The sequence below is a fragment of the Lagopus muta genome, chromosome 2, assembly GCF_023343835.1.
Source record: "Lagopus muta isolate bLagMut1 chromosome 2, bLagMut1 primary, whole genome shotgun sequence".
Classification (NCBI taxonomy): Eukaryota; Metazoa; Chordata; class Aves; order Galliformes; family Phasianidae; genus Lagopus; species Lagopus muta.
The window spans coordinates 5,976,408-6,002,571 of NC_064434.1; the positions used below are offsets into that span (position 1 = coordinate 5,976,408).

Sequence of the window (26,164 nt, forward strand, 5' to 3'; positions counted from 1 at the left end):
CTTGCAAAGATCTACTCTTATCTGTGCCCCAAAGCCAGGCTTTCCCTGCGGGGTTTTTCCTCCAGGAGACCAACCCAGGAGCTGGATGTGACCTGACGGGTTTCAGAATACACTCTGTGCTATCAGGAGTGAAATGGGCTGGAATAAATGATGCCACTGAGAAAAATGCACATCCCAAGGGTGTTGCAGCTGCTCATGCATTCTCTGCTGTGTGCACACAGGGCTGAGATAAAGGATGTGGGATGTGCAAGGCAGCAAGCTGTATGTATGCATGGGTCTGTGTGCATCTGACCCAACACATCTCAGTTTTGTGGCTCTGCAGAGCCTGGTATGCTCATCTCCTCTCCACATCAGCCCTTCTAAAATCCTTGCTGGTTGCCTCCAGAATCAAAATCCCTCTTTCAGCAAAGCTCTGCCCGGCTGGGGATGGAGCAGAAGCTCTGGAGTGAACGCCAGTGTGACACAGCAAGCACCCCAAACACCCTTCCCTATGGGGCACCCATCCTCTTGACTGTACTGTTCCCCAGAACATCTCCCAGCTGCCTCCACCCTGAACTTGCCATGATTTCCTGAGGCTCTTTGAAAGGCAAAGCACAAATATCCAAAAATAGTTTCACTTAGCAAGACCTGGGATGGGAACAGGGAGAGTGGCACCTTGCATGGATTTGGGAGTTGGTGGGGCTCCAGAGCTGGCAGATCCAGGTTGGATATTAGGAAACATTTCTTCTCCAAAAGAGAGCAGTGCTGCAGTGGCACAGCTGCCCAGGGAGGTGGTGGGGTCACCAAACCTGGAGATGTTCCAGAACCGTGGGGATGTGGCACTGAGAGATGGGCATGGGAGGGTGGGTTGGGGTTGGACTCGTGGATCTTGGAGGTCTTCTCCAACCTGAATGATTCAATGGTTTTATGACCAGAGGTGAATAAGGGACACCCTTGCTGCAGGGTTCTGGAGTCCAGCCTGCATTCTTTTCCAGGAGAGGGGGATGTCAGCAAGCAAAGGCACAGCAGGACTTGGTGCATGGTTTATCTCAGCCAGCGCAAGCAGCGTTGTGGGAAGATGCTGGGGAAAAGCCCAAACCGTACGAATTCCAATTCAAGCACAAACCAAACAGAGAATTTGTTGCTGTTGTCGTTTACATGGAGTAGCTTGGAGCAAATTCAGCTGGAAGAGGCCCCATCCTCCCGACTGATTTGTGGCACTGACGGCTGCGGGCACAAGGACCCATCCCTCCCACACTCCCCTGGCTGGGGCTGGACGCGAGAACCGACCCGACGCACGCCCATCATTAAATAAACTCTTCTATATAATGTACAAGGAAATGCAAACAGTCCCTCCAGCGAGCCCCTCCTGGGAAGCCAGCTCCCCTGGTCACTGTGTCCCCAGCTCCCAGCACTGAGCAGCAGGGCGCAGGTCCCCAGTTGGATGTGCTGTCCCTGGGAGGGGCCATGGGACGGACATGGGGACCCATTGGATAGACACATGGACCCACTGGACAGGCCCATTGGGAACACTGAATGGACACACAGCCCTGTTGGTGCCACCGAACCCAAAGGGACCTTCATCCACCCTTGGGGACAGCCAGGCCACCCCCAGTCCTTTGGAGGGATGCGTCACCAGGCACCTCCTTTCTTCAGAAGACTGATGAGATGATGCTAAAGACACAAGCAGCTGCAGGAGGAGGGGGACATGGAGGACAGGGCGGCGAGGCCACGGGAGACACACAGAAGCCAGCTCGTCCGCACCGCTCTCCTCCCATCGCTACCGACCAAGGCGACGCTGCCTCTCCTCCTCTTCTCCTTCCCCACCCCTTCATATTCCCTCACTCCACGCACAGCTTCACCAGGTTGGCCTGGACCTTGGCTTGGTCCACAGCGTCCAGCAGGTTCTTGGCGTCCACAGCCAGGGTATGGGAGGCTGTCAGCATCTGCTTCTTGCACTCCTCGCTCAGCGAGGTGATGGCGTTCTGCTGTGCCAGGCGCATCTTGTTTATGAGCTCAGCCAAGTCCTTGTTGAGCAACTTCTGGGTCCCTTCAATCTGGCCATGACGTGCAGAGGTTATAGCTGGGGGTGTCCCCAAGCCCCCTCCCCCATCCCCATCCCCATGGGGCGTGCTGCAGCCCTACCTCGGTGCGGGAAGTGGCGGGCAGGATGGGCAGGATCTCATCCACGCTGCCGATCAGCTTGCGGAGGGACAGGCCCACGTTCTGTGGGGTGAGTGGTAGGGTTAGAATGGATCCAGGCACCAGACAGTGGTGCACAGTCCCTGATGCTGATTTAAGGATGCCAGTGGGGAGAGAAGAATGGGAGGAAATGCTCCCCTTGGACTCAAGGACCCAATGGAGGAACAGGGCGTACTGAAATCGATACCTGGACACAAAGATGTGTTGGAAATGCTCTCACCATTGGTCCAAGGACTCAACAGAAGAAAAACGTGGGGTATATTGGAAATGCTCTCCCATTGACCAAAAGAAGGAGCAGGATATATTGGAGGTGCCCCCATCGCTGACCCAAGGATGTAACAGGATCAGGATATATTGGAAATACTCTGCATTGACCCAAGGACCCAATGGAGGAGCCAGACATGTTGGAAACACTCCCACTCTTGACCCAAGAACCCAAGGGAGGAGCACAGCATGCTGGAATTGCTCCTACCACTGACCCAAAGACTCAGTGGAGGAGCAGGGCTCATTGGAATTCCTCCTGCTATTGGCGCAAGGACACACTGGAGGAGCAAGACATGTTGGAAATGCTCCTCTACGGACACAAGGTCACAGGGAAGGAGCAGGGCACGTTGGAAATTCTCCTGTCATTGACCCTAGGAGCCACTGAAGGAACAAGACATCTTAAAATTGCTCCCACCATTGACCCAAGGACCCAAGGTGTGTTGCTAATGCTCCCTCCTATAGATGTAAGTCTTTCCATAAAGGATTCTCGGTCGGAGCTGCTCAGCAGACTGATTCCCAGCTCCCGTCATGATCCCTGCAGGAGGCCTGCTTTCCCTTTGTTTCCCCTACCTTCACCACGAGGATGTATCCCTCTGGGGGCAGGAGGCTGATCTCATTCTTCAGCTGCAGGACAGCTCTCACCAGGTCCATGACGTTGCTGTACACCGTGTCATCCGTGCGGTCCAGATTGGCAGTGGGAGCTGGCTGGATGGACTGGCAGAGAACAGGGCTGTGGTGGGCTCAGGACAGCAAGGGAGCAGGGAAGGAATAGACCAACATCGGTGGAGAGCCCTGGCCAGTCTCTGCATCCCAGACCCATCCACCTCCCACCCGCAACTTGGACACTGCTTAGTTGGTCCAAGAAGTCCTATCTTGTAGATGAACAGAAGTAAATGGTTGTGGAGGAAGACTTGGACCACAGTGGCTGTCTGAGGAAGTCTTACCTGTGCCCCAAGTCTTGGAGGCTTCTGGGGGGGGGCCGTGAACTCCGCTACACCATCAGTAAGGGAAAGGAAGGAGAGTTACTCTGGATGCTCCCTGGACGTGTGTGCATGTTCCTCATGCCCCACACCACTCAGAACACCCCAATTTGATGCAGCTGTATGCCACCTCCCCTCCACCATCAGGGCAAGGAAAAGGGGATGCCTGCAGCTCAGCCCCCCACTTGTGGAACAGGCAGAGCCTTTGGGGCAGGCAGAGTCACTCGTGGTGTTGATCTGGGATTGCTGGAACAGGGCTTGTGCAAAAGGCAGCGGGGACACTCACTGTAATCCATCTCCTTCTCCGGGAGCAGCTGCAGGGGAAGAAACAGCAGCGAATGAGAGGTGGGAAATCCTGTTCAGAGGAGCAAGAGCCAAGGAGGCATTGCCTCAGGGTGGAGGCATCCCCATTCCAGAGGGCTTCAGGGGGCAGGTGTGGACTGCAAGCATTGTACCCCATGAAGAGTTTTGGACAAGTTTTCTGCAACTGGGGGACAGGGATTCCCCAGCATGACAACAGAAAGCAATTTGATCCCAGCAATCCCTAAATGCTTCCAAGAGCAGGGCTGGAAAAGGGCAGCAGGGACCATTGCAAGCTGACGTATCTTCTGCCCACCCCCAGGAGAAGGGCCCCTCTGCAGATGAATGCAGTCAACAGGGTTCTCTGGGGCTGGCAGCACTCACCAGAGCAGTGTTGTTGTTCATGAACACTGTTGGGTCCTGAAAAAGGGGAGAAGGTTTGTGAGAGGTGATGGGAAAAGGGAAAGATAAGGGAAAAGGGAAGGAAAAGGAAAAATGGGGACCTCCAGAGAACTGTTCCCTTCCCTCTACTCCCTTCATGGCAAAACTGTCCCAAATTCCGATTCTTTCATCCCAATTCCCAACAGAAGAAGAAGCATTCCCCCCTTCATTTTGCCCAACATCATCCAGGAAAATCCATCTCTGATCTTTGGAGACCTTTATGGGTCTTCCAGAAGTCCCCAAATGCACACCCCAGGAGCATGGCCCATCTCTGCAGCCCCACAGCCCCCCATGGCCCTGTCCCTGTCTTCATCCCTTCCATGGGGCACCAGGACCCCGAGCCGCTGCTCCCCAAAATGCTGCTGCAGCACCAGAGCTGGGTATTGCTCCACGGCTGCGTCAGTCGTGCTAATAAAAGATTTTCCATCTCGCTGCCACTGGTGCATTAGTCACACATTAGCTACCTTGATGCTGGCTTTAAAAAACATTATAAAAGCTTGTGAAGACGCAATGGCGTTTAAAAAATTGCGCAGGTGTTGAAGTGTTTGCTTCCCATCGCAGCTCGGCGAGGTGCAGAACACAGAGAGGTGTGAGTGGGTTGGTGATGGGGGCTGCCCTGACACCTCCGGCTGTGCACAAACCGCTGGAGCTGCACACCTGCTGTGAGACCCGCAGCGTGCTGCAGTTGTGGTTATATTGCATGAAGCGAGCTGCAGCTTGGTGCATGGTGGCAATGCGAGAGCTGGGAGCACCCAGCCCAAAGTCTTGTCCCCAACCCAATGTTACCCACCAGGGATTTCTCCTCCTGCCTCAGCCATTGGTAGTCCTCCACCATCTGCTTTTGCTGCTTGTCCAGCACCTGCCGCATCTTCAGCCTCTCCATCTCCCACAGCTTCTGTGCCTCTTCCCTGCTGCTGGGACGCAGGAAGTCTTCCTCCTGGCACATGGAGCAGGCAGAGATGGGGGGAGCTCAGCACAAGGAGCCTCCCCATGCGGTGCTGGCACAGCTCTGCACATGCAAAGCCATGCTCTGGACTCCTGGGCATGCAGCTCAGCACCAGAGCAGTGCATTCTGCCCGCAGTGCAGATGCTCACAGTGCTGGGATTGTGTCAAACCATCCAGCAGATCATCACCAGATGCAGAGCAACACCCTGCCCCTGATTCTGGGGCCATGCAGTGGTGCTGAAGATCTAAACGCCAAAGACAACGCTGCAGCCACCCATCCCCGGAGCACCCCAGCTGGATTTTGGGTACTCCATGCCAGCATCTCCTCCACCACCACACCTCCACTTTGGTGTGCATGCATGCAAACATCATGGCAGCCCTTCCAGCCTCAAGCAGTGCAGCGCAGGATCGGGTACACAGCTGGAAGCAGCAGCAGCACCAAGCACAGAGCGTTCCCCCACCGAGCCCCTTCCTCGGCGCGGTCCTCGTGACGCCCTCGGCTCCTTCTCTTACCCGCATGCTGTGGCGCTTGAAGACGTGGTGGCGGTGGAGCGGAGGGGTGTGCAGGGAGCTGGCTGGAGACTGGTACTCGGCGGGGCTGGTGAGGGTGGGTGAGCTCGCACACAGACCCTCGGGCACCTGTGGCAAGGCGGGCACGGGACAAAGCCATGGGAGCAGGCAGACAGACGGACACATGGACAGAGCAAAGAGTGTGGGACAGGGGCTTTCACAGCAGAACATCACAGAGGAGCAGCATAGGACCGTCTTTACCACAACGCTTGCTCCCAAACCTATGCTCCTGCCCAAACCCCTGCCTGGCTCCAAAAAGCATCCAAGAGTGTAGGGATGCTCCAAGGAACAGTGCAAACTCAGCTGCAGGCAGCACTAGAGTGCAGCAAACCTCCTTTCCTTGCGGCTGTGCATACACATGGGACTGCGAGAGCGTTGCCAAAAGGACGGGGGAGCACTGATAACAGAATGGGAAGAGCATTGCAAACAGGATGGGGGGAGCATTGCCAAGGGGAGGAGGGGAGCTTTGCAAACTGCCCTGCCCTGGGACAAAAGCCACTCTTGGAGCTCTGAGGCAGAGACAAGGCTGAGCCCAAAGCAGCGCGCTGTCCTGCTGGCACTGGGTCCTGCTGGCACTTGGTGGCTCTGAGACCCAAAAGCCACCAGCTCTGAGGACTGGAGCTCTGGGCACAGCTTCCTGGGATAAAGCCCTTGTGTTCCCCGTGGATCGCTTGGGGCATACAGCCTTACCTGGAACTGCAGCTTGGGTGCCAGGAGGTTGCTCTGGGGTGGAGGTTTGTACCTGGGTCTGCTGGGCTGTGGGAGTGGAGGGAGAAAGGTGAGGGGGGTGCAAGCAAGGAGACATTTTGCCCTGCAGCATTCTGCCCATGTCCCCACCTTGGGGGGCGGCTCCTGGGAAGTTGGTGGCTCCATGATTTTGGGAGGCCGGTGGCGGTTGTTCCGCTCCTGCTCCTTGGCCAGCTCCTTCTCCATCAGGTAAATGTCACTGCAGGGGGACAGAGAGGGGACCTCAGTGCCATGCCCTGATGCAGGGAGATGAATGGGATGGGTGGGTGGAGGAGTAAGGTGCCCCCAAAATCTCTCCCATTACCTCAAGCTGCAAACCAGGTCCTTGAACTTGGGCCTCTCGCTGGGGTCGTAGTCCCAGCAGCGCGTCATCAGGGTGTAGAGGATGGGTGGGCAGAGGTCGGGCTTGGGCAGGCGGTCGCCCCTCTCCAACACCCCGATCACGTCCTTGTTCTCCAGCCAGAAGAAGGGCTGCCGGCCATAGCTCAGGATCTCCCACATGCACACGGCTGCAAGGCACAGGGGAGAAATCATAGATGGTGCCAGTTACCAATCTAAGGACCATCCCCTTGCCCAAGCTTTTGGGGACCTGGTGACAGAGCTAGGCTCTGGATGTTTTCAGGGAGTAATGTTTAATCCAGATCCTTGAGCATCTCAAATTCAGTATGCCCTCAATGATGGTTGAGCATCTTGAATGCAGGATGCCTCCAGTGATGGTTAAGCATTTCGAATGTGGGATGCCCCCATTAATGGCTGAGCACCTTAAATGTGGGTTGCTCCCAATGATGGTTGAGCACCTCAAGTTTGGGATGCCCCCAGTGATGGTTAAGCACCTTGGATGTGGAATGTCCCCAGTGGCAGCTAGAATCATAGAACCATAGAATAACCAAGGTTGGAAAAGACCCACAGGATCACCCAGTCCAACCATACACTGATCACCAATAGCTCTCACTAAACCATGTCCCTCAACACAAAGTTCCTTGAAAACCTCCAGGGTAACGGGTTGACATCTTGAATGCAGGATGCTTCCAATGATGGTAGAGCATCCCAAATTGAGGAGCTGGAACTGCAAAGGTTCTGCTCCAGGAGCCTTTCCCCAAGGCTGAGCTACCACGGCCACACCAGAGCAGGATATGTCCCTGCGCACCATGATGCTACCCCCAGATGTACCCAGGATCCGTCCCACCTCCATCCCACTGCCTACCAAACATCCAGACATCACTGGCTGTTGTGAAGCGTCGGAAGTTGATGGACTCAGGGGACATCCACTTGATGGGGAGACGGGTGACAGACGCTGGAGGGACAGATAGATGGCAGCCATGCTCATGGCTGCAGATGGGCTGACACAAGCCCACATCCTACACTGCTTTACCTTTATAGTACTCCTCATCTTCGATGTACCTGGAGAGCCCAAAGTCACCCAGCTTCACACACTCTGGGGATGCCACCAGGATATTCCTCACTGCAATGTCCCTGCAAGGACAGTACTTTGACTGGGAATGAGGGCTGGACCATCACATCCAGAGAAACCAGCTCCTCTGGCTGAAAAATGACCCTGCAAGGGGTGCTACCAGCTCCTGCTGCTGCCCTGCTGCTCCCACCTCACCTGTGCACACAGTTGATGGCCTCCAGATACGCCAAGGCTTTGCTGATCTGCAGTGCATACAGGACGAGCGTGGGCACAGCGAGGCAGTGCTTGTTCTGCTCCAGGTATTGACCCAGCTGCAAGAGGACAGGTGGGGGGCTCAGGGGCTGAAAAGTAGCACCAAAGTGGGGGAACAGCCCCCAGCAGCATCAGCCACCGCACCTCCCCATAGGGGTACAGCTCCATGATGATCCACGTGGGTTCTTCCTCTGCAATGCCAATGAGCTTCACGATGTGGGGGTGGTCCAACTTCTTCATCAGCACTGTGGGGAGACCCGGTCACAGGTTCCCTACCACAGGGGAACCTCCAGCAGCCCCAACCCCACCAGGGGTGCAGGGGAAGCTCTGTGACATGCAGACAGAGCCAGAGCAGCAGGAACAGCCAGGGAGCTCCTGCTGTCCACAATAGGGTTCCAATGGGTTTACGCACAGACGGTGCCCACCTCCCCTCACACAAGATTCCAGCAGATTTCTTCCCCCAAAAGATCTGGGGAAACCCTGTCACAGCACAGAGGGTATGGGACCCCTTCTTCATCCTGCTCTGCATTGCAATAACATACCCGCCTCGCTCAGGAACTTGTCCTTGTTCTCGGGGCTGCAGTCCTTCTTGCACGTCTTCACAGCCACATTCACCCTCTCCCCTTTCTGCAAGCAGAGATGGGGGCAGATCAACCCCACTCCCCCCAGGGAAAAAAGGAGGTGGGTGGGATGGAGGCAGCACTGCACACCCACCGGGTTGGTGTAGGTGCCCTCGTACACCTCGCCGAAGAAGCCTTCGCCCAGGATCCTTCCCAGTGTGATGTCCTCCCGGCAGATCCCGTAGTGCTGGGCTGAGAGGAAAGGGTTGCACTGGTGGGCATTGGGGCATGGGGAGCTGCTCGCACCCATCCCTGTGCTAAGAGGGAGGGTTTTGAGTGCACATCTGCTCCATCATCCCCTTGGCCAAGACAGAGACCTATGGGTCCTGCTCCATAGTGTGCACCTCCAGGAGGTAAGGTGGGCAGAGTGGGCAAAACTTAGACCCCAGATCTGGTGAGGTTGGGGTGGGGAGTGGAGAAGGGGAAGGAGAAAATATGAAGATGGTGGGCATAGGAAGATGGTGGGCATAGGGAGATGAGATGATGGACACAGGGAGAGGAGAAGTATGGCATAGGGAGATGATGGACATAGGGATTGGAGATCATGGGTAGGGTGGGCAGAATGGGCAAAACACATTTTGGCACTGTTGAAGATGGGGTGGGAAATTGGGACAAGCAGGAGGAAGGGGAGAACAGGGAGATGGTAGCTGGAGGGAGATGGGCAGGAGGGCACCCAAGGGGTGACACCCACCTCCAGATCTCGGGCGTGAGGTCTCGTCAGGGATTTCAGCATAAATCTCAGAGTCTGGGGCAAGAAGAAGGCAGCAGGCAGAGATGCAACCAGGGAAAGCCAAAGTGCCCATCCCAGAGCTCCCCACCCACAGTCCATGGAGGGGATCCCCAACTCACCAACGCTGAGGCTGTCAGACACAGCAGAGTGTCGCTCCTCCAGGTGCCTGCAGGCCGGAGGAGGTTGGGGTCAGCGAGCAGGGCACAGTGGGGCAGGGCAGGGGTCCCAGCACCCCCTGCAATACTCACGGGATGGGAATCCGTGGAAGGCTGCTCCTCTTCTCCCTCTCTGTGGGAGGACAACAGGCAGTCACCTCCCAGCTGGACCATGCACCCCAGGGGGTGCAATTGTGCATCCTGTGTCCCTCCTTCCAATGCAGAAAAGGGGCAGCCACCCCCCTGCTACCCAGCAGCTCCCCATGTTGTCAGGGAAGGCGTTAGGCCAACTCTTGCTATGGAACAGCCACCACCCCTTGGCTAGAGGTGAACTGGGTGCAAGCACGCATGCAGAGCGTGTGCAGGGTCTCAGGTTGGGCTAATGGCTGGGAAATTGAGGATGATGTTGTAGCTCCAGAGAAAGCCCTCGGAGCAGGGGAGGAAGGCATGGAATGGGGCATGGATGGGCTGCCAATGGGGCTTGGTGGGGACATCCAAAGCAGGAAGTTGCCTGCACCTATAGGTACCCATAGATGACTCACCTCTCCTGGGGAAGACGATGAGCGATGTGTCCAAGCCCCCTTGCAGCCGGCAGTAGCCATCAATGAGGTCAGCCATGTTCTCTGCCTCAGCCAGAGACGATGTTTTGATGGCCAGGGACTAGGGCAGGTGATAGGGACAATAAACAGAGGCTGTTTATTGCCTCCAAATCCTGGAGCTCAGGGGATGTCCCCTCTTCTGCACCTTGGGATGATTTGGGTACCACCTCCCCATATCGTACAGCACCATCTCACCTGGCACCCCATCCTCAACCCCATCCCCTGGCAGGGCCACTCCAGGCACTTTGGTGGGGACCAGAGCACCATCATGGCCATGGCTCTAGGAAGGAGCCCTAACCCTAACCTTAACCCTGACCCTAACTAACCCTAACCTAGCCCCCAGTGGGAATGGGGCTGTCCGTTGCAGGGACAAGACACCAACCCATGGCCATTCCCACCCCACCTACAAAATCCTGCAAATGTCCACCCCCAGTGCCAAAGCTGCCTCACCTGGGGGGTGCCGCTGAGCCCCAGCTGCAGCACAGCCTGGCCGTCCTCCACGCTGGAGCATTTGATGGATTTGATGTGTTTGAACTCAGCCAGGCAAGTGGGCTGCAGACAAAAGTGCTGTCAGACCCCAGCATTTGCCCTGGGGGTGTCCTCACCCCTCTGGACCCCCCTACCTTGGCCTCCTTGCTTGTCATCTGCCGGATGCCCTTCGGCCCAATGACAAGGTCCACTGTGATGTTCCACCCTTGCTGTGCATGGGACAGAGGGAAGATGCACATTTTGGGGGGATTTTCCCCAAATCCATTTCTCCCCTCCCCACTGTGATGCCTGGGAGAGGCAGCGCACACCCACCTTGATTGCCTGGGTGCAGCAGCAGCCCCCAGCAGTGCCCCCAGCCCCAAAAAGACCCCAGTGCACCCTTCACCGTGCACTCACAATGAGCTCACAGCGATAGCTCTCCTGGTCAATGTTGGCAAAGGTGGAGAGTGTATGCAGGAACTTGAGGATGCACTCCTCCTCCCGCAGCAGCGCGTACTGCTGGAACGTCTGCTGGATCATCTTGCGGAACTGCTTGGGCTGCAGGCAGAGCAGGGACGTGGTGTGTGCCATGGGGTGCACACAGACGTGCATGCACTCAGCTGCAGACATGCACATGCATCTGCAAGCACAACCATGTGTGCACACACACATGACCACCCCCAGGCACTGACACATGCATGCACACCCAGCCTGCACCCAGAGATGCCCGTCGCAGACAATCAGCCGTCCCCATGTGCACGTCCCTCACCTTCAGGTTCTCCTGCATCTGGCTGGGGAAGAACAGGTCCAAGCCCACCTCCTTCCTGCAGAGCAGAGACCATGCACATGTCAAAGGCCACGTGCAGACTGAGAACACGTTGGGGGCTGCAGCGACAAAGCAGGGGATGCATGGTGCAGCAGGGCTGCTCCCAGCACAGGGCTGCAGGATGAGCTGTGCCTACTCACTCCAGGAACTCGAAGTTGGACTTCTTATCCAGCGCATTCTGGGGCATGTCCTTGTAAAACCTCCTGCAGGAAGGGACAGTTGTTTGTGCATCCTCGTGCACCCCTTCTCCTGCTTCCCCCCAGGACTCTGCCCCCCGAGCTGGGTGCTGCAAGCCCCCCTCCTGCTCCCGCTCCCCAAGCACCCAGCAGCACGTACCTGAGCTCGAGGCAGCCCAGCTGCAGGGCCATGCCCTCGCTCACCTTGCTGGCGTAGTTCTGCATGTACTCGCTGCGGAGCTAATGGGGAGAAACAGAGCTCAGGGGGTGGGGGAAGAGGTTGGGGATGCTCACAGGGATGCATGAGCTTTGGGATCCCTCCTTGGGGTGCGCTGGGCTGGGGGAGGGGTAAAGCCCAGCGATGCCAGGGGTGGGTAGAGGGCTCTGGAGAACCTGCTGGTAGAAGTAGAGAAGCGTGGTCCTGTCCTCTAAGAAACGCTCCATGTAGTCCTCAGGCAGATAGCGGATCTGCAGGTCGTACCTGGGGGCACAGCACAGTCCCACTGAGCTGTGGGGGGGCAGACAGAGAGACCCCCACCCCGTGCCCAGGTCCCCATCCCCTACCTCCACTCGGCCTCCAGGTGCAGGCACTCGTACTTCTCCTGCACCTCACCCACCGTCAGCTCGGGGTGCAGCCAGTGGATCTCGTCTGACTTGACGTGCTTCAGGCGCAGCCCGTAGCACTCGGACAGCTGGATGTTGGGCCCGATGCGGCCGCTCACTAGGATGGATCTGATCACCTCCTGGGGGCAGGGATGCAGCAAGCAGGGCTCAGAGCCCTGCAGCTCCAAGGGCTGACCCCACAGTTGCTGTGGTTTCGCCCTTACAAAGTACCGTGTCCTCCCATGCCTCTCAAATACAAACTGCCCCTGTGAAAGGGACTCGATCCCAAGCCTTCACGTTCTGCATGAGTCAACGGATCTTAGAAACGAGGAGGAAATGTTACAAACCCACAGTCCCTTTGCAAGACCACAGCCGCTGTGGTCTCCACCTGATGTTCCAGAGATGCCTTCAGCCCATCCTACACCAACCCACAGCTTGCACGTCTCACCCGAGCTCTCTGGTGTGTTGTAATGAGGAGTAAAAGCCTGATCAGGTCGTTTCCCCCCTTGTACCTCAGCAGAGCTACCCCTGATGCATAGCATCAGCTGCAGCATGCAGAGCATTGGGTGTCTGCAGTAGTGTCTGAGGACAGCAGGGACACTTTAGGACAGAGGTGATGGCTTCAGCTTGCACCAAGGGAGGTTCAGGTGTGATATTAGGAAAAAATTATTCTCCAAAAGAGTGGTGATGCATTGGGAGAGGCTGCCTAGGGAGATGGTAGAGTCCATCCCTGGAGAAGGGCAGGGGAGGTCTCAGCATCTCCCCATGGATGTGGCCCTTGACATGGAAACATCACACCACACATGCAGGGAGATGCTGAGATATCTCCAACCCCTCCTCCACCAGGTCTTTGGGGTGGAGGGAACACAGGGGCTGCTGCAGACCCAAGCCTCCCACAGAGCAATGATACCATCCCACCCCTCCAAGCATCCCAGGATGCGGTTTAGTGGGTATGGTGGTGATGGGCCTACAGTTGGACTTGATGATCCTGGAGGTCTTTTCCAACCTTAATGATTCTGTGATTCTATTTAGGGACGTGGTTTAGAGGGTATGGTGGGGATAGCTCAACAGTTGGACTCAATGATCTTAGAGGTCTTTTCCAGCCTTAGTCATTCTATGATTCTGTTTAGAGATGTGGTGTGGGCACGATGGGGGTGGACCAACAGTTGGACTTGGTGATCTTGGAAGTCTTTTCCAACCCCACTGATTCTATGATTCTATATGAATCGGCATGGTGGTGATGGGTTGACTGTTGGACTTGATGATCCTAAAGGTCTTCCAACTTCATTGATTCTGTGTCTACTCCACAGCATGGGAACTGCTCTTTGCTGGCCAGAAAGTGGCCTACTGGGCTGCTGGTCGTGTCTAGATCATCTCTTTGCTCTCCAGGTTTTGGAGCCATGGGACTATGGGTGCTCCCTCTGACACCAAAAAGGTCAAAAGGACAAAAAAGTCCCTTCCACCTTCCCCATCCCCATGAGACCCACGCCTACATACCCGGATCTCTGTCGTCACGGGGCACTTGATCAGCTTGAAATTCTTGCCCATGTTGAAGCTGTTGCTGTAGAAGCACACCTTGAGGATGCGCATCTCCTCCCTGTCCTCCTCCAGAGTCCCCATGCCCAGGTTGGCCTCCAGAGTCCCAGCCAGGCTGCGGAAGGAGCTGCTCCGTGGGCGGCCCAGGGGCTCAGGAAGGGCTGACATGCTCATGGCCGGGGGGGTGCTAGGGGCTGAGCATCCCTTCCCTGCAGGGAGACAACATGTGTCACTACATGGGGACACCTGGAGCAGGTGGGGAGAGGGGGAGAGGAAGGAGGGATAGGAAGGAGAAGATGGAGACAAAGGAGTGCAACAAAGGGGACCTCTGGAGAATCACCTCTGCATCCATGTCACTTCCAGAGTAACATCTCTGTATGTGTTACCCCCAGAGCAATGCCCCTATGTTTCCAGCACCTCCAGAACCAACACCTCCACTTGTCCAGCACATCCATGGCAATGTGCCCATTTGGTCCCAGCACCACCAGTGCAAAATCTTTACATCCCCAGCACCACCAGAACAATGTCCCTATGTCCCCAGCACCTCTGGAGCAACATCTTCGTGCCCCAAGCATGTTTTTGCATTTCTGGAGCAATGCATTTGTGTTCCCATCACCTTCAGAGCAACACTCTTGTGTCCCTACCACCTCCAGAGCAACATTGCTGTGTCTCTGTTACCTCTGGAGCAACAGCTCTTTGTCCCCATCATATCTGGAGCAATGTCCCTGTGTCCCCAGAACCTCCAGAACAACGTGCCCACATGTACCCAGCACCTCTGGGGCAGCACCTCTACATCTCTATCACCTCCAGAGTAACACCCTAATGTCCCCATCACCTCCAGAGCAATATCTCTGTGACCCCATCCCCTCACAAACAACATCTTTTCACCCCACCACCTCCAGAGCAGCACGCCCATGTCTCTCCACCTCCATTAGCTGGAATAATGAACCCCTCCTGCTCCAGCATCCCTCACCCAGCCCCTCACTCACCCCCAAAATCCAAGGCAAGCCTGTTTGTGCTCTGCAGCGTGGGACAGTGCAGTGTGACCCCCCCGGGCAGAGCTGCATTTAGCAGAGGGCTTTTTGCAGAGCAAAACGGGGCAAGCAGCTCGGACTCATCCGCACCCGCAAGGGCGATAGTTATTTATATTGATCAGCTCTTTTATTTTTAGAGGGCAAACAATCTAGAAGCTTGCTCAGAAATGTCCCTTGGGCCGGAACTGAAGTGGTTTGGCTTTTCATTTTGCTGAGAACTACTGGAAACCACATCTAGCCTGCGTTGATCTAACAGATCCCAAGCAAGTCTCGGTTGTCCTCCTTTATTTTGTGGGGAATTTCTGGGCTGTGAGCAGGGCACAAGGGATGGCAAAGGCACTGCTTGCCCCATCCCTTTGCATGCAGCCGGGCTGAGGCCGGGCGCACTCAGTGCACACATATCACCAGCAGTCAAGAGGCACTTCTCAGCTATGAAACAGCCAACATGGAAGTTCAGTCCAGGGGCCTCTCCCTCCTTGAGTTCAGCCCTCCAGTTACTCATTAAACAGGTCCAGAGCTGTTTGCAAACAGGAGCACAGGTGGCCCATGGGTTACCCCAGGTTTGCTGCAGGGAATGGCCCCAAGGAGGGAGTCCTGGGCATGGGGAGGAGCTGAGAGGGACTGGGAAAGCACAGAGAGGACAGGAACTATGCTGGGGGTCTGCCCTGCAGCAGATTCTATGGGGACATGGAGGCAGATGGGTGACGTGGGGACCTGCAAGTAAGTGGGTGACAATGGGACCTGGAGGCAGATGGGTGACATGGGGACCTGCATGGTGCTGCAGGCAGGGCACAGCGTGGGTGGCACCAGCAGGGTCGGTGCTCTCCCCATGGCACTGTGAGGTTGTGACACCCTCTGGTGCAGCTGGGGACAGTGTGACAGCCATCCCATGGTGCCCCAATGGACGCCAGCAGGGGACAGGCAGCATTTCCCAGGGTCTGGCTTTGCTCTGGTGGTGCCACAGTGCAACCACAACCTGGGGGGCCACCAGCACATGCACGTGCTCTCACACACGCTTTCACACCGGGTTATTTCTCATTGTATGAGGAGGGGTCTTGTGGTGCTAGCTGGAGGCTTCCTGCTCGCTGTGCTGAAAACAGCCATAGGATTGAGCAGAATTAGCAACCCCTGGCCCAGCCCTCAGCTTTCCTTTTCGGGTTTGCCACAAAAGCTCACTGCACGAAAGCGTCGCCTCTTCTCCCAGCCTTGGTTTCTTGCCTCGCCAAATTTGTTCACACAGCATCACCATCCCAACGCATCCCTTTGTGTGGGGCTGAGCTGATGTCCCCTTCCCCTGGGTACCCCCACGAGGACCTGACCACTTGCAGCCCTTTGGGTGGAGAAGGGGCCCCAACCCCAACCCCATCCCCTGCCCCCACCTCACATCAGCACAGTGACACAGCCCACAGCAGCACGGCTCTGTCCCCAGTGTGGCAGTAGCATTTGGGGACAACCTGCTGTAAGAGGACAGAGATGACCATGCAACGCTTCCACCACCGAGCCCTGTGCCCCCACAGCCCCTTCCCAACCCCTCAGGCTGGGACACCCCCGACATCCCCGTTGCGCTCTGCCCCATACCAGGAAGTCCCTCTGGGTGCTCCCACGCACTCCTGAGAAGTGGAAAAGTGTCAGACTCGGCGCTGTTCCCTCCAACCCTACCCCAAATCTCAGCCGCACCATGGAGTGACCCATCCTCACACACCGGGGGATGGGTTGGACCCCCCTGGACCTCAGCTCGGAGTGACGAGTTTGCCCTTTCTCAGCTCGCCTCCCACCCCAACACCAGCGCAAAGGGCGAAGGTTCTGTGCCCCACTGCTCCCTATGGGGCACCCAGGGCAAGGGTAAGAGGGGGTGAGCGGCACTTACGGTGAGGTGGCCGTTCCTTGTCCCCACCCCGAGCTGACGGAGCTGCTGCTGCTTCCTGCTGTGTGCGGAGGCATTTGCATAGCACCCAACAGGCGGCTCACGCATGTGCCCACATGTGCGTAGGTGGGGAAACTGAGGCACGGTTCACCCAAACCCCCACCCCCACCCCCCCCCATTGCCCCAAAACTACTGCGTTGCCCCCAACCCGTTGCATTTCCACCCCCTAAGTGCCAGCTTTGGGGCTGCAAGCCCCCCTCCTTCCCAAGCACAGGGACGACTAGGACCCACCCACCATTTACCTCGTCCCTTCAGCAGGGTCCCATTTCCATGCCACGGTGTGGGACAGATAGGGGGACCCTACAGCCGCCCGCCTCGCCCCGGCCCTGCCCTGCCCCATTGGTGCAGGTATTTCAGTGACTCACGGTGGATTGTTATGGTTCCGGGGGAGCAGAGAGGCTCCTGCAGGGGTTGAGGCAGTGGCACCTATAGCATTGCACCTCAGCACCCACACCTGGAGGCTGTGTCCTATAACCGGGGCTGCACCACCCCACGGAGACCCACAGCGCAGGCTGTGTGCCTCAGTTTCTCTTTCCTTCTGTCAGCCCCGGGGCGGAGGAATCTGGACACCAAGGAACGCTCCGGGGCACACCTGCCTTATCTCAAACGCCTGCTCCCCATATCTGCCCCAATCTGCCCAGCTCCCATCCATCACTTCAGCCCTGTCCCCAGCGGGGAGCAGGATGTCACCACCCAACCCCCCTCCTCATGCATCCAACCCCCAAATCCAGGGGTCTGCATTCATTCCAGCCCTGTAGCGGGGCAGTGGGGAGAAGGAAAACCCTGACAGCAACTTCAACAGGCAGTGTTGGTTCTGGATGCTTGCTGGATGGGTTTGGAGTGCTGGGTTTGGGCCACATGTGACAGCCCCAGCAGAGGAAGAACGTGTTTCGCAAAGCAAAGGAAGTGACACACACTGCAACGGTGGGACAGGTTGCCCCAGGGGGGTTGGAGGGCTGCCCTCTCTGCTTGCAGACCCCAAAATCATTTGCAGATCCCAAAACCACTTGTAGATCCCCAAAGTGCTGGCAGACAGCCCAAAACACCAAAAACTCAACAGCCCAAAACGCCAGCCTCAATAAGCATCCACTGGACATCCTCACCATCAAGGCTGGCTCCTAATACATTTCTACCCATTTGATGCTTTGCTTACTGCAATTACAACTCCCTTCGTTGTGCCTCCTATGGAGGGTTTAAGCATTCCACCAGGATGCACTCCTGTTTTCAGAGGTGCACCTTCATTTTCAGAGAATCACCCCCACTTTTAGAGATGCACCTCCATTTTCAGACGTGTGCTTCATTTTCAGAAATGAACCCCCATTTTCAGAGACGCACTCATATTGTCAGAGATGAAAATCATTTTCAGACACGTACCCCATTTTCAGAGATGAACCTCTGTTTTCAGAGGTGTGCTCCCACTTTCAGAAAATCACTGCCATTTCCAGACATGTACCCCAATTTCAGAAATGCACCTCCATTTTCAGAGATGCATCCCATTGTTCAGGGAGGCATTCCCATTTTCAGAGATCCATCCCCATTTCCAGAGATACGCTCCTGTTTTCAGAGACGCACTCCCATTTTCAGGGAGGCACTCTCATTTTCAGAGAACCACCCCTATTTCAAGAGAGGAGCTCTTATTTCCAGAGATGCGCCCCTATTTCCAGAGATGCACCCCATTTTCAGAGGCATGCCCCCATTTTCAGAGATGCAATCCCATTTTCCAAGTGGGAAAACACTGCTACGGGTGTTTCTGGGTGCAGGAACAGCTCAGGAAGCCCCCTCCCCCCAGCCCCAGCTCTGCACCAAGCAGCTGGGTACGGCGATACGTGCAGCCCTGCTGAGGAATCAGAATCGAGACGCTGTGCTGCCATCACGCCCACAGCCGGAGCTCGCTGAAGAGGTGACTCAGGCACGGGGGAAAGATCTGCGTGTTCTGTCTGCGTTGTGTTTCTGTCCCAGCAAGGGGACAAGGCAGGGCCATCTGGGCTCCCTGCGAGGCTCCCTTACCAGTACATCACTCCCTCCCAGTGCAAGGCAATGAGGAGGGGAAAGCAAGGACATGGCTTTGGAGGCAAAACGTCCCCAATGAGCTGCTGTCAGCTCTCCCCTTGAGGGGGTCTCAAACCTGAACCCACTGCAGTGCCCATGAAGAGTCCTCCCTAAAAGCCTCCAACATCAGCAGCAACCACGTGGAACCTGCAGTTTTCCATCACAACCTTGAGTGAAATGGGATAAAATCAACTGTTTTCCCTGCTGAATGTTTTCAGTGTATGGGACCTGCAGGACCACGTTCCCAGGGCCCTGTAGGTTGTGCCCTAACCTTGCACTGAATCTCAGTGCCCTCACTCATCCTCACAATTAACGCAATTACTGCTTGGCCAAGTGATAATGCAACTACCACTTGGTTATCTCTTGGATTTCCCCAAGCAAACCAAGGCACGGCAGCACGGAACACAAGGGTTGAGCACACACCAGCAGCTCCCAAAATCAAGCTGGGTGGGGGTAGGTGAAGGCATCCATGGGGGATGAGGGTGGAAGGGGCTGAGAACAGCGCCAGGGCAGCAGCGGGGTTCAGCCGCAGCCTTCCCCATCCAGCACTGCTCCCGCAGCTCCGCCAGCCTAAAAATAATCCCAAGCAGCACCAAAAGCTTGGGGAGGGGAGCAGCTTCCCAGGAACAGGGTGGGCGTATTTCCCGGTAACCTTTCAGTGCCAGAAGGAAGCGGAGGGCTTTGCAGCATCATTGGTTGGCACAGCTGGTACCGGTCGCTAGGCATCACTGTCACCAGGCAACCTGCAGGAACGCGATGCTGCTCCTGCATCTTTGGGGTGGGCAGGGAATGGGGGCACGGGGCAGGAGCTCTGCCTGTGTCCCACCCCACTGCAGGCGCTGCTACAAACCCATACGGCCCCCAGTACCTGTTTCTGCCAGGCTGATGGGTGCTAGAGCTAATTACACTCCTGATATTCACGCTAGCTTCATTAGGGAAACTCATCTCCTCCAAAACTTCAAAATTCCCAGGCAGGCCGTGGCATTTTTGGCAGAAATCACACAAAAGAATGCAAAGCTGCAGGTTCTGCAGCACAGCCCTTCCCCTCCGGCACCAGGAATTGTCAGAGACGCACCCCCATTTCCAGAGATGTACTCGTATGTTCAGAGATGTGCTCCCATTTTTGGTGATCCACTCCTCTTTTCAGAAATGCATTCCTATTTTCAGGAACGCATCTCTATTTACAGACATGCACCCCCCCATTTCCAGAGGCATACCCCCCCATTTTCAGGAACACACCTCTGTTTCCACACACACACACTCTGTTTGCAGAGATGCACCCCTATTTTCAGAGATTCATCCCCATTTTCAGAGATCCGATGCATTTGCAGAGACACATCCCTACTTTTAGATATAGTCCCATTTTCAGAGACAGACATCTCCCATTTTAGGAGATATACCCCCATTTCCAGAGTTGCATCTCAAGCCCAAACCACAGCCCCAATCCCTGGAAAAATCAGTCACCTCACGCTCAGAAGTCACCCCTTCTCCAAGCAATTTCTCCTTCCCAATGGCCACAACTCACTACAAAATGTTTGTGCAACACTTGCAGGATCACATCCCGCAGTGCCCCTCACGTTGGATGCAACATGGCTGTGTCTGCATGGTGGTTGTGCACGGTGGTGGTCGTGCACTGTGCTTGTTAGATGTGCACTGTGCTCGTTAGACATGCATTGCATTAGTTGTGCACTGTATTCGATGTGCATTGTGTCAGATGTGCATTGTGGTGGTTGCACACTGCGGCAGTGCAGGTGCACAGCACTGTGTAGATGCACAGGGCTCAGGAAGTGGTGCAGCTCCCAGCTGTGGCCGCTGACTGAAGCTTCAGTGGGGACTGGGAGGTTTCCCAGTGGCTCACGGGAGCTGTGCGCATCACCAAGTGTTCCTCTTCCCTCTTTGCAGCCTCTTCCCCAAACAGAGCACTGTGGCCCTTCCCTCCAGCAGTGTGCTGCCCCTATATGAACACAGACCCCAAGTTTTGCCCCTCACAGTTCCATAGGGAAACACATCCCTGTGGGTTTTGGGCTGAGCCCCCCTCTGCTGCTCCTCAGAGAAAGGGGCCTGAGCATGGCATGCTGCTGCAGGATGGAACGTAGCAACACTTCCCACGGAAGGTTCACGTCTATTCCTCGTGAGTAATAAGTGTGCCAGGGAAAAAGCAACATGATTCAGATGGCGTTTCCCCAGCCCCCATCGCCTGCACGAGCCTGAGCACAGAGCACTGAAAAATGGCTGAGCACAAAGGCATGGAGATGTGGAGCCTGGGGACAGCAGCACTGCGCCCCATGCACGCACCAACAACGCCATGGGCTTATGCATCCCTCCCTGTCCTTTGCAGACTGGGAGGCCTGCAGCCCCTTATCCCACTTGGGTGCTCCTGCGTGGACACCTTTGCGCTGTGCATCCCATACGGTGTGCTCCTGCATGAACACTGCTGCTCCATGCATCCATCCCCACGCACCCAGGCTGGATGCTGTCCCCTGAACCACACTGATATGCCATGTACATCTGCTGTAGGTACAATAGGTGGAAATGGGACCATTCCTGGTGTGCCCCTGTTCCTCACCAAGGCCCTGTCCCACTCAGGAAGGCCCTCACAGCACTCCTCAGGAAGCCCTAGGATGCCCCCTGGCCCAGCCTGGCTGAGCTCTCCCCACCTCTCACATAACACCAGAGCCCCATGCCTGGTGCTCCGTCCCACCCCCTGCTCTGGCCCAGCTCTCAGACACTCTCGCTCTTGGGGGACCCACCAACAGGACTCTCCCCACCAGGAGATGCAGGCAGTTCCCCGCAGCACCGCTTGCATAGGGCCAGGTTTGGAGGAGCAACACATCCTGCTTGGATGACATATCCCAAAGCCAACGGCGATGAAACTCCACCGAGCAGCACCCAGAGCAGCCCACAGGCACCCAGTGTCGCATCAGCCCCTCTCGCCCTCCCAGCCCTCCCATCCCCAGCGTTCTCCCCGTGACGACGATGCTGGCACACACCACCCAACGCTTAGGCAAACATCACAGCACCTCCCGCCCCGCTGCGGCCCAGCTCGCCCCGAGCACGGAGACGCAACGTCCCACTCCCACTTCCTGCCCTCGACTCTGCGTTTCCCCCTTCTTTTTTTTGCACCGCGCTCCCCAAAGTGAGCAGAGCTGCTCACCTTGGCGCTGCCTTCGCCCCCACTGGCCCTGGGGCAGCGTGTCCCGTGCTGGAATCAATGTTGAAACCACTCCTCCCCACCGCCCGCTTCCGGATGAGGCCACGACGCCGGGAAGGAAGAGGAGGGCGGGAGGCGAGGAAGGCAGCAAGACCCCTCACCTGCTCACTCCCTTGACCCCGTAACAGGTTGGGACAGGTTGGGAATTTGGGCACGGGGCCCAGCGTATGGGGCCTCTCCTACCTGGGAAGAGCTGGCAAGCGGCCCCCATGGAGCCCAGCGCTGTGCAAGGGGATGAGGAAGGAATGAGGATGGTGCAAGAACCTCTGTGCCAATGTCCGGGGCAGCAGGGAGGGCTCTGACAGCACCACCACCCTCAGCACACCGCCCCTTTTGTTGGGTGAATTGGGGGCACCCCACTATCTGAGCCCCTCTTTGATCACACAGCAGCACACAGCCCCCAGCCCCGCAATACGGCATTGGGGGTGTTGGATATTGAGGGCTGGAGGAGGAGGAGGAGGGAAGGGGGAGCAGTGGGGTGCTCTCCCTTCCCCCCTCCCCACCACAACACAGCACTGTGGTCCCAGCAGCAGGGTGCTATGGGGGCGGTGGGCACTGCCACATGGGCTGGTTTCCATGCAGAAAGCTGAGCACGGTAGGGGAAGCAGCAAGGCAAAGCCGCAGACAGGCAGTTCCCCAAAACCCATATGCAGGCACCTTCCTCTCAGCCTCAGGCTCTGTAGACCACAGGCACGGCACAGCTGCAGGCAGCAGCCATGGGGCGAATGGGTTCTTACTGGGAATTCCCCTTCACAGCCACCTCCTGCCCCATAGCGGTTTCCCTACACGAAAGCAAGTTGGGTGTTAGTATGGGGGGGGGTTGACACTGCCCCTGCTCCCATATGGATCCCCATCACTGGAAGAAGCAGCCTCAGGGGGGTTCCCCACACAGTGCTTGGAGGATCCCTGCTGGCTTCACCCCACTGCACAGCCCCACAGTGGGTCACAGAAGTGTTCCCTGCTGACCCCCCTCCCCCCCCCCCAGGTGTGACACAGCCACTGGACACAAGCCAAGCACCCCACAGCCGGGTGCTGAAGGGCTCCTTTGCACCCTGAGAATTGGAGGAAAGAATCAAGGAAGGCTTCAGGGCATGGCAACCCCCCACTTAGGGGCCAGGAGCACTGAGGGCACCGCTGTCCTCCTGTGCCATCGGCAGCACACAGAGCCATACTAGCAGCCCGACCCCAAGCAATTCCAATATGCTGAACATCACAGGGCCACTCTAACACAGGCCAACATCTCCCAGCAAAGGGCAGGGGGAAGCAGGTGGGCTATAGGTGTCCCCCCAACAGCAGGAACAGCAGGGGACAGCAGCTCCAGGCATCACTCTGCCCAGAGAGGTGCACAGCTCCACGTGCACCTTTCCCTCTCCATGCACTCCCAAGGAGGTGCAAGTCTGGGACGGATGCTGCGATGCCACTGCTGTGCCCTGGCCAGCACAGCCCCACGGAGGAGGGTTTGGTTAAGCCACGCCAAAAATGAACCCAGTGCACCAAAAACCAAGCAACCTTTCTCCCCTCAACCCTCCCTCCCCACCTTCAGCCCCGGACTCACAGGAGAGCTGGTTCAACAGCCTGCTGAGCCATCCCATGCTCCCGCGCCGAGCTCGTAGCTATGAAACGCCGGAGAGAAACAGGTTTCCCCCCGCCTCCCCCCTTCCCCAAACCGCCCTCTTCATTGGCACAGAGAGAAGCGATAAAAGCTGACGGGATTTATTAATAGCACCTCTCCCATCACCAGGGAGAGAGCGGCGCTTTGGGAAACGGCTTCGAGCAGCGGCTGTCGGAGGCCAGAAGGCACCAACTTACTTTTGGCTGAGAGATGGAGGGTCCGGACGGTGGGAGGGCTGTGGGGGGCTTCCAGAAGGTGTTGGGATGGAGAAGGAGAAGTGGTGCTGAAGGAGCAGGGAGAGACTCCCAGGAGCGGTGCTGGGGGTGTCCTCAGAGCTGTAGGGTGGGTGGCCGCGGTCCCCACCGGTTCGATTGCTGCGGGTGGTTGCTGCCATCTGCAGGCTGGCCGACCTCAGCTGGAGGAGAGGTACCCTTCGGGCGCCTGCCAGCAAGTTTAAGGTATGCAGTTATCGATGGGCTTTGAAAGTCCACCCATTTAATTTAATTTAATTTAATTTTTTTTCACTTTACAGGGGTGAAAAATTCATTTTCCTGTGCTCTGAGAACAACAGGGGGAAAGGCAGATCGCCCTTTGTGCAGCCCCCAGTGCCAGCTGCTCGGCAGCACTGGGTGATGGGGATATCATAGGGGGTGGCACAGCGTGCTGGAGTGAGGTTTGTGCCACCTAGGCGGTTTTGGAGGGGATTGACACTATAAGCAGTGGCACAGGTTGCCCAGAGAGGTGGTGGATGTTCCTGCAGACAGCCAAGGTCAGGCTGGTTTGGGCTCTGAGCACTGATGGAGCTGTGGGCATCCCTGCTCATCACAGGCAGTCAGACCAGGTAGCCTTTAAGGGTCCCTTCCAGCTCAAACAGTTCAATGATTCTATGATGATTAATGTTGGAAAACACCCCAAAGATCACCCATCATGTGTGCCCCACCTGACCACATCCATCAGTGCCACATCTCCAGGGTTCTTGAACACCTCCATCCCCCACAAAGTAACCACTGATCTACTCCTGTTCATTGATCCCATTCAGTCCATGCCTACAAACCCTGGGGTCTCCTCCCTCACCCAGTCCAGCTATGGGCCCACCCTGCCCAGTCGAGCTGAGACCCTGCAGGGGCTTGGAGCAACCCTAAATTCCCCTATGGGGGATGCCCTTTGGTTACAGCTGGTTCCCACCCCAGGGAAAACACCTGCTGTTGGAAAGCAGTTCCCTGGGTGCCAGGTAGGACATGATGTCCCATTGTGCTGCTGGTGGAGGAGCTGGTGGGGGGCACCCAACCCAGAGCAGGGGTTGGTCCTGCGTGGTCATCGAGGTCTCTTCCAACCGAACCATTCTGTGATTGGAAAGCTGCTCCAGGATGCCCTGGCATCCACTTGCCTCTGGGCTGTGGGAACCAGTGGCATCGCCTGTGCTGTTGCCATGGGGTTGCCATGGTATTTGTCTCTGCTGTTGCCATGGAGAGAGAAGGAGGTTGGGAATGGGGGGCTGCTGCCAGGGCCACCAGCACGGCCCCAGGTCCTGCAGTGAGGAGTCAGGAGTTGGACTGGCCCAGAGCTCCCCAGGTTCTCCTCCTTGCTCTTCTTGAAGCTAGGACTGACGTCACCTCTCCCAGAGAACACAAGCTCACCACTAGTATAGCAGCAAATAGATTTATGGCTGATTTCTTGCATCTACGTGAACACACACATATCCAACATGTCACCAGCACACAGTGCTGTGGAGGAAGAGGTCCACCAAGAAGACAAGGGCCTGGAGCAGGGTGACACAGTGCAGCACTGCCAGTATTCCTGGGGCAGAGCATGGAGGAGCAGTGGGAGCAAGTGGGGAGCCCCCCAGCAGATCAGTCTGTGCAGGGCCCACTCATGAGACACCCTCTCTTTCTCATGCACCATCACCAGGAATCAGGCCAGGTAAAAATGGGCAGTGGCTGCCCCTGAGCTTCCCTGCTGGGAGGTGACTGAGTGCACTGACTGGGAGTTGGGGCCACAGCAGCCATTGTGTGTTTGAGGGATGTCACCGTCATGTCACAGACATGGCCCTGTTTAGGGTGGCTCCATCAGAAGAGCAGCTGGGAGGAGGAGGTGGGTAGGAGCAGTGTGCTCACCACATCAGTCAGCCTCCAAAATCCCAGAGCCCAGACACCCTTCGGGCTGGTTGTGCCCATGCCACCATCACAGGGCTGTTGTTAAGAGCTGTGTAGTCGTGCTGGTGGCCACACACTGAATGTGACTTCCAAGCAGACGATGAAGCTATGGATTCTGACAGTCATGACTGTCCTCCCAGGCCTCAGCATTTGGAGTCGCTGGGACCACAGGGTGTGCTGCACCATTCCTCTGCTGGGCATAGCAGTGCTGGCCATCCTCAAGGCCAGGAGGCACTGCACCAACAACAAGCTGGTGTTCTCCAAATGCTGCCTGGGCACAGCCTGGTACAGGGGCATGGGATGGGATGAAGTGATGGGATGAAGCAATGGGATGGGATGGAAGGAGGAAGAGAAGAGGAGAGGAACAGACTAAAAT

At 56.7% G+C, this 26,164-nt stretch overlaps 1 protein-coding gene across 6 annotated transcripts in view; it reads right to left on the reverse strand.

Moving 5' to 3' along the window:
- Nucleotides 1-1,018: 1,018 nt before the first annotated feature.
- Nucleotides 1,019-26,164, reverse strand: part of PTK2B (protein tyrosine kinase 2 beta) — a 140,932-nt gene continuing 115,786 nt past the window's right edge. The window contains exons 1-31 of one of the 6 annotated variants that reach the window (XM_048937317.1): nucleotides 23,833-24,006; nucleotides 13,767-14,014; nucleotides 12,231-12,409; nucleotides 12,060-12,147; nucleotides 11,827-11,906; nucleotides 11,631-11,693; nucleotides 11,434-11,488; nucleotides 11,082-11,222; nucleotides 10,820-10,894; nucleotides 10,647-10,748; nucleotides 10,140-10,257; nucleotides 9,691-9,730; nucleotides 9,562-9,608; nucleotides 9,404-9,457; nucleotides 8,807-8,904; nucleotides 8,635-8,719; nucleotides 8,237-8,337; nucleotides 8,036-8,151; nucleotides 7,802-7,902; nucleotides 7,634-7,723; nucleotides 6,734-6,938; nucleotides 6,520-6,628; nucleotides 6,373-6,438; nucleotides 5,626-5,751; nucleotides 4,957-5,103; nucleotides 4,110-4,145; nucleotides 3,712-3,739; nucleotides 3,390-3,445; nucleotides 3,016-3,159; nucleotides 2,125-2,205; nucleotides 1,019-2,036 (exon numbers count right to left, since the gene is read on the reverse strand). In XM_048937317.1, the coding sequence (XP_048793274.1) occupies nucleotides 1,821-2,036; nucleotides 2,125-2,205; nucleotides 3,016-3,159; nucleotides 3,390-3,445; nucleotides 3,712-3,739; nucleotides 4,110-4,145; nucleotides 4,957-5,103; nucleotides 5,626-5,751; nucleotides 6,373-6,438; nucleotides 6,520-6,628; nucleotides 6,734-6,938; nucleotides 7,634-7,723; nucleotides 7,802-7,902; nucleotides 8,036-8,151; nucleotides 8,237-8,337; nucleotides 8,635-8,719; nucleotides 8,807-8,904; nucleotides 9,404-9,457; nucleotides 9,562-9,608; nucleotides 9,691-9,730; nucleotides 10,140-10,257; nucleotides 10,647-10,748; nucleotides 10,820-10,894; nucleotides 11,082-11,222; nucleotides 11,434-11,488; nucleotides 11,631-11,693; nucleotides 11,827-11,906; nucleotides 12,060-12,147; nucleotides 12,231-12,409; nucleotides 13,767-13,979 (3,060 nt within the window). In that variant the 5' untranslated portion in view covers nucleotides 13,980-14,014; nucleotides 23,833-24,006 and the 3' untranslated portion in view covers nucleotides 1,019-1,820. Of the gene's footprint in view, nucleotides 2,037-2,124; nucleotides 2,206-3,015; nucleotides 3,160-3,389; nucleotides 3,446-3,711; nucleotides 3,740-4,109; nucleotides 4,146-4,956; nucleotides 5,104-5,625; nucleotides 5,752-6,372; nucleotides 6,439-6,519; nucleotides 6,629-6,733; nucleotides 6,939-7,633; nucleotides 7,724-7,801; nucleotides 7,903-8,035; nucleotides 8,152-8,236; nucleotides 8,338-8,634; nucleotides 8,720-8,806; nucleotides 8,905-9,403; nucleotides 9,458-9,561; nucleotides 9,609-9,690; nucleotides 9,731-10,139; nucleotides 10,258-10,646; nucleotides 10,749-10,819; nucleotides 10,895-11,081; nucleotides 11,223-11,433; nucleotides 11,489-11,630; nucleotides 11,694-11,826; nucleotides 11,907-12,059; nucleotides 12,148-12,230; nucleotides 12,410-13,766; nucleotides 14,015-16,706; nucleotides 16,801-21,966; nucleotides 22,102-22,206; nucleotides 22,250-23,578; nucleotides 23,673-23,832; nucleotides 24,007-26,164 lie in introns of those variants that run through there. The other 5 variants (XM_048937314.1, XM_048937315.1, XM_048937318.1 and 2 more) reach the window with 5 other exon arrangements.